The sequence below is a fragment of the Myotis brandtii genome, unplaced genomic scaffold (assembly GCF_000412655.1).
Source record: "Myotis brandtii unplaced genomic scaffold, ASM41265v1 scaffold36, whole genome shotgun sequence".
NCBI lineage: Eukaryota > Metazoa > Chordata > Mammalia > Chiroptera > Vespertilionidae > Myotis > Myotis brandtii.
The window spans coordinates 114,949-127,334 of NW_005363836.1; the positions used below are offsets into that span (position 1 = coordinate 114,949).

The window sequence follows — 12,386 nt, forward strand, 5'->3', positions numbered from 1 at the left end:
GGTAAATCATCATTACCCTAAAAAATCAGGCACCTGACTTTCTCCAAGCTCAACAGTATACCATCTATCTTTCTTTCTGTTAAACATTTCACTCCCCTTTTAAGCAGCTTAAGTATAGTTGAGAAGTGATTTCTTTTCACAATAATCTTGCTGTTTAACTTCAGCTTGTCCTTATTAACTATCAACTCAACATATTTGGCTGAAATAAATGGGTATTGATTATTTTTGTACTGTCATTTGCAGTTCAAATTGGTCTTTATAAACAGTTGAGATTCTTCTTAATAGCTATTATATGCTTAATATGTATGCATAGTTCTAGTCTGGGGTTAGGTTCACTGTGCTGAATTCAGGCTCAACTTCGCTTAAAATAAAAAAAATAAAAAAAAAACAGCTCAGTAATAAAGCAAGAGCATTTCCACTGCTTCTTCAACTCTTTTATTCTGAAATTCGGGGGTCGGGGGTTGGGAGTGTACTGGGAGGTCACATGGCTTTATAACTTTGTGAGGATGGATAACTCTTTTTTTTTTTTTTTTTTGAATGCTAAGCCAAAGAAGGAATTCTGAAATTCGGGGGTCGGGGGTTGGGAGTGTACCGGGAGGTCACATGGCTTTATAACTTTGTGAGGATGGATGGTCACAGCATGTTGCCCCTTATTCTTCCCTTTTTCTGGGCAAGACAGACTATTAATCATCATTTCCAAAATGATACAGCAATCTTATTCTTTCTTTTTTCATATGCATGCTTAAGCACACTTTCATTTTTTTAATCCTTGGTGCTTTTATTTTAGTTTGTCATGAATTATTTCTGTTGAGTTTTAAGATCTACCGGAGTATAAGTCAAAGTGACAATAATTGATATTCAATATTTGAAGATTTCTTGACCGTCTGTGACTCACATGGTAAGAATCCTACTCTATGAGACATCATAAAGACTAAAAAACAGACAATGATATCTATGCAGAGTAGCATTGTGAAATGAAGGTTGGAATGTGGGAGTCAAAGTTCAGGTTCTTACTCCGGTTTTCCTGTGTTACTTTGCACATGTCACTTAATTGTCAGACTTCCTGTTGTCTCATCTATAAACAGTGATGAACTAATACCTATTTCAGGATTGTCAACTGTGCTTTATGATATCAAAGCCTTCAAATGGATTAGAATCTATGTGAGTAAAGACACAAACATTGAAATGGAGACTAATATGAGCTGGAAAATCACTGGTTACTCTTCCACACATTTAGTAGATGTAATAAGGAAGATTCAGAAGGTAAGCATTGAGTGTATGTACAAACATTGAAATGGAGACTAATAGGAAAATCACTGGTTACTCTTCCAAACATTTAGTAGATATAATAAGGAAGATTCAGAAGGTAAGCATTGAGTGTATGTGAAGTGGTTGGATTTGTTTCTGAGCGGAATTAGGACTTAGAAAATTGGTCTCCAAGGATAGGTATAATTTGTAATATAAATATAGAATCTTCTAAATGTTCCCACCAGAAAAGAGCAGAATTCTGTCATTCATTAATTTATTCATTCATTCATTAAATATTTATGACTATAGTCTATGTACTGTACTTTGTTAAGGGAAAAGATGGAAGATGAAGTGGCTATAAAAAGAAAAAAAAATGCTTGACTTTTGTCAGATGGTATATGTTTTAATCTTTGGACTCTGACAAATGAAAAGGTAGTACCCTCTTTACCACAGACTAATAGGGTGAATTTTAAGATTATAGTCAACATTCTATGGCTTTGTACTTTAACAGAAATGCTCCTGTACATTCATTGTCAAATTTGAGGGCAACAAATGCTACCATTTTTTATTCTATATATTACTAAGCTTCTTAGTCATATTGACTGCCATTTTAAATATAAGGGATTGTGTTTATTTATAGGCATGCAGTTTATTGTGTCCAATTTTGCTTATCATCAAGTTAAATAAAAGCTCAAGAAGTGCCAATCTCATTTTTTTAAAATTGTCTGCATTTGTTCAAGATTATTCAATTAAATATTATCAAAACACAATTAAAATTTTTACTTTTCTAGAAACTAATAAGTCAAGGATATTTACTCTTTGTAATTTATCTTATATTCACTTTACTGAATAAAAATCCTTAAGAAGTCTTAAGGAGCTTACAGGACACAAAGCAGAAGGGCTTGCAAATACTCACTCATTGCTGGTATACAGACCTTCATTTAGAGCAGTGGTTCTCAACCTTCTGGCCCTTTAAATACAGTTCCTTATGTTTTGACCCAACCATAAAATTATTTTCGTTGCTTCTTCATAACTATAATGTTGCTACTCTTATGAATCGTAATGTAAATATCTGATATGCAGGATGGTCTTAGGCGACCCCTGTGAAAGGGTCGTTCAACTACCAAAGGGGTCTCGACCCACAGGTTGAGAACCGCTGATTTAGAGGCTTATCTAAATTACACAATTTATCTAATAAATCCATTTAAGCACTATATATTTTTAGTTTGGGATGTGCTCACAAAGCAGCAAATATAATAATCTCAATGAAAGGGAGGAAAAATAGCTTCAGTGTCTTTGTTGACTTAAAAACCTTGATGTCATGATTGAATCACTTTCCTTTGTTATAATCCTTGTCTACTAGTAGGGGCACCTGGTCCTCATAGAGTTGTCTCACACAGAAGAGAGCAGCTCCCAAATGAACTCCTCTCACCTTTCCCCTTCAATCCCCTAGGCCCTGCAGCAAAGGGAATCTGGGGTTGACCTGCCTTCTGATAACTGGTCACCCTTGATGGCTGGTGGAGAGAGCAATGGTGAGAGGCTGCTGTTGAGTGCAAGGTGATGGTCTCCTAGGAAAGTGTTAGGAGGTGCCAGTGAATGGCTGAAGGAAAGCACACAAGTCAGGGGTAACAGAAGGACAACATTGTTTGGACGGGCACTCACTAGTTTGACTACTTGGCTCACACCCAGTGGTCACAGGAACATACATTTGCCCTTGGGGCAGGATTAGGGAGATTAATTCATTCAAACAAGAAATACTTCTTGAATGCCAAACACTGTGCTAAGCTCCTGCAATAGAGTGGAGAGTAAAACTGACACTGTCCCTGTCTTCATGAAGCTTACAGTGCAGGAGGAAGGCAGACGTTAAGCAGAAATTCCAGAAGACTAACATATAATTAAAATTTGTTATAAGTGCTATGATGGAAAACTACAGGCTGTGGAGTTGAACCATATTTGGAGACCTAATTGGACAAAGGGGTCAAAGTGATGATTAGCAGTTATTCAGATCAAATAGATTATTCGAGACAAAGAAAGCAGTATATGTCGAGGCCCTAGATAGGAAGGAGTTTCAAGTGAGTATTCAAGGCACTTAGATGTGCTAGGAGAGCTTCATAGTTAAAAACCATGGTTGCATGAAAAAGTGTGTTTCTGCAAGAAGTCTCTTAGGAAGTTACTGTGAGCTAGTTCTACGGTGAGGAGTTAAGTTCACTTGTCTGCAAAGACCTTCATGTGGACCACTTTTCCAAGACTTTAGTTCCCTGCTCTTATTGACTTGAATTCAGAAACCTCCAGTGGAAATTTGTATTTTCCTCAGTCATGTCCTGAATAGGGGCTCCTGGATATGCTGTGCTGTCTACTACAGTAGCCAAAAGTGGCTATTAAAATTTAAATAAATTACAATTCAATAACATTTCAAACTCACAATTCCAGTTCCTTAGTCCTTCTAGCCACATTTCAAGTCCTCAATAACTGAAAGTGGCTAGTAGCTATGCTATTGGACAGCACAGATATTAAACATTTACATCATTGCAGAAAGTTCTATTGTACAGCTCACATGGTAGTCAATATCATGGGCTCTCAAGTCAGACAGTTCTGGATTAAAATCCTGATTGTTGCATTTACTTGCTATATGGTCCTAACCAAGTTACTTAACATCTATGAGACTCAGGTTAACCCTGAATATAATAAGAATGGAATAGATAATATCTATATATATATAAAGGGCTAAGTGACCAACCATATCTCCATTGGACCGTCTGACCATCTGACCAACCAACCGGCAGGTGCATATGATGCTCACTGGCAATTAAAAAATAAATGTTGACTCGTGCATGTGTGAAACATATAAAGCTCTTGCTGGCACCTTTTGCACTCATGTTTTAATTTTATAATACTATATTATATACTATTTTGACATGAAATTTTTTGCAGTAACATAATTACCGTACGAATCTTTCTTCTAATGAATTTCCCTTCAATGTGCACAAATCCATGCACTGGGACACTAGTATATATATAAAGAATGTAGCATAGCAGCTGGCACATAATAGACATTTTAGAAATACTACTTATATCTGATATGTCTATTCTTTTAATCCAACTCCCTATCTCTTAGTGACTCTGTCATTCTCTATCTTCCTTCTCCATCTAGTATAAATCCATTTCAACCATATTTTCACCTAAGCTTTATTTTCTTTATTCATCCTCAACCCAATCCATAATTCTACATCAATCCAACTTGTTCTCTTATCCCACTGTCTACCAAACCTTACTGAAGGAAAGTATTTCATTGTTGAGATTATCAACCTTCTAAATGGGCAGCCTTCAGGTTCATCTGGTTGACCTCCAGACAATTTGGCAAGCCTTTAACTATTATACCATTATGGCTACTCTTTTCATTTTTTATAATACCTGTTCTAACTGCAGTCTCCAACCCAGATTCTCACCTCATCTCTGTATCAGCATATGACTATCTCCTGGAATGTATTCATTGAACTTCCCTCTCCTATATCTGCAAGTGTATATGCTTTATTTACGTGGGTTCCAAATGTCAGTGTAAGGCTATATTAGACACACTTGATTAATGTTAAAAAATACATCTACCTTGACCTGATCCCAAACTCCTGAATGAAAATCTTTAGTGTTGGAAATGGTGGAATCTGTATTTGTTTAAAGCCCCTCAGGTGATTTTTGTGAACTAACTCAGTTTAGGAAAGTTGTGGACACCTTTGTTCATAATCTGTTTGTTTCTTTATGATTTTTTAATATCATTCTGGCTGCCTCTATTTCTTCCCAGCAGTTGACATGTAGGCTGCACTTTTCAGAGCTCTTCAATGAGCTGTTAGAGCATCTGTTTTGCCTGTGGTCATCACACTTAATCTCTCCTTGCTGGAACTGTTAACACACTCCTGCTGATGTCTTGCCAAACTTGAGAGTAGCTAGAATAGCTCCTTTGCTGTGTCCTGGCTGTGCTCCAAGACTTGGTGGTTGGTTATTTTGTCTGACCATTTAATGCAAACTGTACATCATAGATGACACCAGTAGAAGGGTTCAAACAGCTGGACGTGTAGTCTCAGGAAGATGGAAGTCCCACAGTTATATAGTAGTTTAGACATAAACATTGCTCTGTAAAACTTTTAAAGTGTTTTCTACTAGGCATAACATTTAGCATTCCAGAGAAAAAGGACCTGTAATGCTGTTTTAAAATATTTTCCTCTATTAGTGTGTGGTATATATAGTTTATAGTGAGTTTTTTGGCCCTCATTTTGGTTTTGGTGGCTCTCAAAAATGTAAAATGGCATGGATAGAAGCACATATTTCAATGAAAATAGCTAATTGATCAAAAATCAACATGTAATGAACAGATCAACACACATATATATTTGTGTAATATTATTTCTATATTTATAATATATCTATACTATCTATATAAGTATATGTTAACATAGATATTATGTTTAATAAGAACTTCATCACAAGTAAATTATGCAGTGCATAGTGGAATTTCAACTATTCAGTCTCTTAGTGGAATTATTTTCATGATTCAATGATTATTCATTATAATTCTTTATTAAATAAAGCCCAATTTTCATGTTTCCTAACATACTATACATTTAAAATTTTAGTATCTTATTTTATTTTTATTTGGGATAATTCTCATTAATAATAGCAATATGTGCTGAGCTCTTGAATTGTGACAGACACATGTAAATCATTTTACATATATTAACATATTTTTAAAAAATATGTTTTTATTGATTTTAGAGAGGATGGAAGATGGAGAGAAAGATAGAAACACCGATGAGAGAGAATATCATATTGATCTGCTGCCTCCTGCACACCCGCTACTGGGTATCGAGCCCACAACCCAGGCATGTTCCCTGACTGGGAATCAGAGTCCTCTTGGTGCATGAGTCAATGCTCGACCACTGAGCCCACCAGCCAGGCCATGTATTAACATATTTAGTCTTCACAACAATCCTATAAGGTGGCTGTTATCCCCATTTACTTATGAGAAAATTAAGGCACACAGCACGTATTTTTTCCTGAAGTCATTCTTTAAAGACAGAATTAGAATTTGAACCTGCTTGTCTTGTTACAGAACCTAGGCCCACTTAGGCTGTGCTCCACATCTAACATTGCATATCTGTAGATCTGCTTGTGAGCATTCCAGAGAGCAACGTTTGGGCATCTGGGGAGTTGAGTTGGGGATCTTTGCTGCCAATATCACACATAATGACATTGTTCTGAAGCCCTATTGGTACTTTATAACTTGTATTTCATTTATTCTGACTTATCCTCAAACATAGGTAGATGGACATTAACTAGATCACTTTTGTTTTCACATACTAATTGTCAGAGATATAAAAGGAAAAATAATAGCTCATCCAAGAGAGTGGTTTACATAGATTTCCAACCAGGATAGTATGTTACCATTCTTCATCAGAGTGTAGTCATGATGAGTAAAAGTGGTTTCTAAAATCACATCACAATTATATATAGACATTTGCATGTACAGGTCATGTTTGCTGCCTTTTATGATTTTGAGTTTATAAATACTAGTGAATAATTATTAGTTCACTTAAGTTATTATTAGCTCATCATGGAAATCCATTATTTGCTGAAATGTAGTCAAAACTGTACATTAAGCCCTAACCGGTTTGGCTCAGTGGATAGAGCGTCGGCCTGCGGACTGAAGGGTACCAGGTTCAATTCCGGTCAAGGGCATGTACCTTGGTTGCAGGCATATCCCCAGTAGGGGGTGTGCAGGAGGCAGCTGATTGATGTTTCTCTCTCATCAATGTTTCTAACTCTCTATCCTTCTCCCTTCCTCTCTGTAAAAAATCAATAAAATATATTTTAAAAATGTACATTCAATTAATTCAAGAGTCAAAAACTAGAAAGTTTATATAGTATAGTTTATATAGCTAAGCCTCCTCGTGAAACTGCAGGGACAGGCCTGGAAACTTAATTTCCTCCCCAAATATAGTGTTATAGCAAATTATATAATAAACAATTCAGGTTTTCACTTGGTTTCACATTATTGTATTGTTATAACCTCGAGAGAAATAACTTTTTTTTTCACTTGAAATGAGCTTCAAATGAAACTAAGGTTCAAGTTATCATTGCACATTGAGAAACATTCTCTTGAACTGCATATACACAGGCATGAACATATGAACACACACACACAAACACATTCAGCATCTTCTACATATAAATGGACTGATTTCAGGAAGTATATTTGAAAAAGTGTTTTTTAAGAACCAGTGACAGTTTCCCAAAGAAATGGTGTTATGTTACAGTACAAAAGGTTATTCATATCATATTTTACACTATTTACATAATGCTTTTATGGGATCATCCTGTCCTAATTTTTCTCTCTGGATGCCAGAAACACAATCATCTGTACCACTACCCTAGAATATCCACCATCACCATTACCCATAACAACTATCTGGTTTTCAAATGTATGCATGCTATCAACCAGCACTGTTATCAAATCCAGTGATATTCCATTAGGATAATTAGGTAGATGTTAAAAAGCTATACTTATATTTTCAAAATGACAAATAAATATTATGATTTTGTTCTGAATTTGCAAATCCTGAAACTCAGTAGTTTTTTACTTTTATTAAAATGAGTATACATCAGTAGTACAAAACTATAAAGTTTACTTAATGATCACAATGTACATGTTGTTAAATATGCTAATCCAAGGTGCATCTGATGCATTTATTATTATATTCTGGATTCCAGCTTTGCTATGTCACCTGTAACTGAGAAGAACACTTTATATTAAGTGACTTTTTCAAGAAGTCACAATTATTAGAATTAGAAAACCCCTCCCAATTTAGTCATTATCATGAACGAAAAGCAACAATTCCTCTCTTGAAACTGATATTCCAAATGTTGGTGAGAGATATGTTCTTTTTTTTTTCTAAAGGGTGAACTATTTTTGATAAATTTGTTTTCTATACAAGTAATCACTCTAGTCAATAGGTCTCTGCCTTAGTCATCTGGGCTGCTATAACAAAATGCCACATACTGGGTAGCTTACACCATAGAAATTTATTTCTCGCAGTTATGGAATCTGAGAAAACTGAAATCAAGGTTCCAGCAGATTAATTTCCTGGTGAGAGACCTCTTCCTGATTTTCAGATGACTACCTTCTCACAAGAGAGGGAAAAATAGAGACAGAGATAGAGAGAGAGAGAGAGAGAGAGAGAGAGAGACCAACCTCTGGCCTCTCTTTCTGTTCCTCTAAGGACACTAATTCCATCATGATGTCCATCTAAACTTAATTATCTCCCAATGGTCCCACCTCCAACTTCCAAATACCATCACATTGGGGCTTAGGGGTTTAACATGAATTTGGGATTGAGGGCACAAACATTCAGTCCATATCAGTCTCTAATCTGAGAATGTGCATGTCAGTGTCCACATGGTATTTTTACATTTTTTAAATTGGAATGTCTTGGAAAAGTCAAGCACTTTTCAGTTTACCACAGTCTTTGCCACTCCCTATTATATTATTCCTTGCTACATACTTAATGATGTTGTCTAACAAGCCTGTGTAGATACTTGAAGTCTTGACTCTTGATTTAAACCTTTTATCTTCTCAAAATTTATCAAGATTTCTATATTAATATACTCTTTTGATTCTTTTTTATAGGATGGAGAGCCTACTAAGGGGAAGGAATCCCCCACAGTATCAGAGAAGTCCTTGTAAAGAAGTTCGTGCAGCACTTCGGAAGAGGCCTGAAGAGGAGTGTAAGTATTTTAATAGGATTAACTATACTGTAGATAGATTTTGGTGAGTAGCATTGTAAAACTAAAGGGTTAACCTTTAAGTAATTTTTAAAAATAGAGGTACTTAATAAGTATTTATTGCATCAAATTGAATTTATTTTTTAAAACATATTACCATACAGTACATGGATTCAGACCCTAAAAGACCATTGTTAAGATGCTGTACTGATAATTGGGTTTCCAAAGAGATTGGAAAAGGCTGCACAATCCACCACATCTTTCTTAGATAGTCATGTCATGAATATTAATGTTCCTCATGAGTCTTGAAGTTAAAAATCATTTTGAAATGTGTTTAAAATTAACACCCTCTCGTTTCCTTTGACCACAATGCTTTTTCAACATTTAAAAAAAAAAAAACACCTGAGGACTATGAAAACCACTGCATTAGACTAAAGAATAAATATCTAGTGGTACATAAAAGCCCATTTAACAGAGAAAATATTTGATTTAATCCCACTTAGGAAAATATTTTGGAATATGGAAGGTGTGTATCTCACCATAATCTCATTTTATTCTATCTTCATATTATTGCATATTAGTGTATATACTTGTCAGGAGAGATTTAATTTAAATATTTCTAGTCATTAGCATTTTTTGAAATGATTGACATGTTATTTGCATTTTAAGTTTCTAAAATGACCCTTAGTACTAACTTCCTTCATGGTATTTGAATATAATTATTTTCAGGGAAGTAAATCACATTCCATTAAGATAACATTTATCTTAATTCTGTCCTTTTCCAGGAACTTACATTTTATAAGGATAGAGCTAATGCAGTGGGTTCATTGGCAGGTACAGTTTAGTAGACTTTTAAGATTACACTGGCATTTTAAATTAGTTTGAAGTACACTGTTCCAAGTGAAGACCAAGTACATTAAATCTGGCACATTCATGGCAAGTTGAGTGTTTTTGCTTTGTTCTGTTTTATTATAAAGTCAATGGACATCCTAATTTGGTTGGTGTTTATATCATTCAGTGTAATGTTAGTTTTATTTTAATTGGTAGATTTAGCTTTAACAGTAGAAACAATATCTAATTAAAACTAAAATTTCAAAATGAAGATTGAGTTCATGGGTATCTTAAAACAAAAACTATAAGATGTAGGGTCTTGCATCTTTTATTGGGTACATGAGAAAGCCTTGGGGTTTTTCCTTTATGCTAGTTTATCACAATCAACTTAGTATCTGGTATAGTTCTGCAGATTTTCTTTAAAATTTTAGAAGGGATTTTTGTAATTAAATCTGTATTGATTCTTATAGAGTTACTATTTAACGTATACAAAGTAATTTTTCAAGCCTCTTGTACTGAGTTGGTCTAGGCCAGAGGTTGATCCAACTGATCTATTGAATAAATCCAGCCTGATACCTGTTTCTATACAAAAAAATCTTACTGAAACACAGCCATCTCCTACTTATTTAGGTATTGTGTATGGCTGCTTTTGCACTACAAAGGAAGAGTTCAGTACTTGTTACACAGACTACCTGGCCCACAAAGTCAAAAATATTTACCTGATTATTTACAGAAAAAGTTTTTTAAAACCTGGCATGGGCCAGTCATTCTTAATAGTGTGGTTTCCAGACCACCAGCAACGTCTGGGAACTTGTTAGAAATGCACATTTTAAGGGCTACAACCCACATCTACTGAATCAAAACCTTTGAGAGTCAGGTTCAGTAATCTGTGTGTTTTGAAGGGAGTCCTACATGAGATTTGGATGCAAGCTCAAGTTTGAAAACCACTAGCCTGGGTCAAATAACTGGCTGCAGATGATATTAAATCATCATGGATGCAAAAAACGAATGATTATAGAGATATTTCAGAGTTAATATAGGCATATGTCAGAGTTAAGTCTTATTGTTATCAAATATAAGGTACATAATATAACTGATACATGTGTTATAACAAGAAAGACCTCATCAATTGGATTGTGGCAGTCATGCCATTTTTGAACTAACACTGTAGGAACACTGTGGGTTGACTATGTTATAGAACATGGAATGATATAATGAGAAATGGGAAATTATAAAATATTGTTCTCTTCCAGAGAGGTCTTAAGTATCCCTTGTTAATATAATGAACAGTTCTTGTCCTATTATAGGACAGGGTTGAAGTCCTAAGAAAGAAGCCTTCTTTAAGAATAGAAGCAGCATATCATATTAGGACTAAGACATTAACTTTAGAGTCACAGAGTAGAGTTTATTCTGTATGTGACACTTAATGTGACAGCTACAAGACTCAGTATTTTTTTCTGTCATCTTTATTGTTGAGATTATTACAGATGTCCCTCTTTTTTTTCCCCATTGCCCCCCTTCACCCAGTTCCTGCCCCCTGCCCCAAGCCTTCCCCACCCTATTGTCTGTGTCCATAGTTAAGGCATATATGTATATACGATATTTGTTTAATCTTTTCCCAACTCCCCCTCCTCCTTTCCTTCTGAGAATCCTTAGTCTGTTCCATTTCCATGCCTCTGATTCTATTTTATTCACCAATTTATTCTGTTCATTAGATTTCTTATTTATTTATTTTGATTTTTAGGTGCAATTGTTGATAGATATGTATTTGTTGCCATTTTTTGGTTCATATTTTTTATCTTTTCCTTTTCTTCCTCTTCTTAAAGAATACCCTTCAGCATTTCATATAATATGGGTTTGGTGGTGATGAACTTTAGCTTTTTCTTGTCTGTGAAGCTCTTTATCTAACCTTCAATTCTAAATAGCTTTTCTGGGTAGAGTAATCTGGTTGTAGGCCCTTGCTATTCATCACTTTGAATATTTTATCTGCCATTTTCTTCTGGCCTGCATAGTTTCTGTTGAGAAATCAGCTGACAGTCCTAGGGCCATTCCCTTGTAGATAATTAACTGCTTTTCTCTTGCTGCTTTTAAGATTCTCTCTTTGTCTTTTGCCCTTGGCATTTTAATGATTATATCTCTTGGTGTGGTTCTCTTTGGGTTCCTCTTGTTTGGAACTCTTTGTGCTTCCTGGACTTGTAAGTCTATTTCTTTTACCAGGTAGGGGAAGTTTTCTGTCATTATTTCTTCAAACTAGTGGCCCAGTGCACAAAATTCATGCACATTAAAAGGGAATTAATTAGAGGAAATCTTTTAATATTGCTATTTGCTCGTTCTCTATAATTGAAATGTCAGAGATGAAGGAAAATTAGTAAAATGTATATGAAAATCTCCATCCTATCAGAGTCTGGGGTGCGCCATGGGACCTAGAGTCAAGTCCCCGCCCACCACCTGCACATGCTTCAAAAACCCAGGAGACCCAGACCTGGCTGGCCCCACCCCCATTGGGTGAGACCCAGACCCAGCCAGCCCCATCCCTG

At 35.4% G+C, this 12,386-nt stretch overlaps 1 protein-coding gene across 7 annotated transcripts in view; it reads left to right on the plus strand.

Annotated features, from left to right (window-relative positions):
- Positions 1-12,386, plus strand: part of LRRC7 (leucine rich repeat containing 7) — a 498,579-nt gene that overhangs the window by 87,911 nt on the left and 398,282 nt on the right. For 6 of the 7 annotated variants that reach the window (XM_005871895.2, XM_014544330.1, XM_014544332.1 and 3 more), the window contains exon 2: positions 8,924-9,021. In XM_005871895.2, coding sequence (XP_005871957.1) covers positions 8,924-9,021 — 98 coding nt within the window. Of the gene's footprint in view, positions 1-8,923; positions 9,022-12,386 lie in introns of those variants that run through there. The other variant, XM_005871897.2, reaches the window with a different exon arrangement.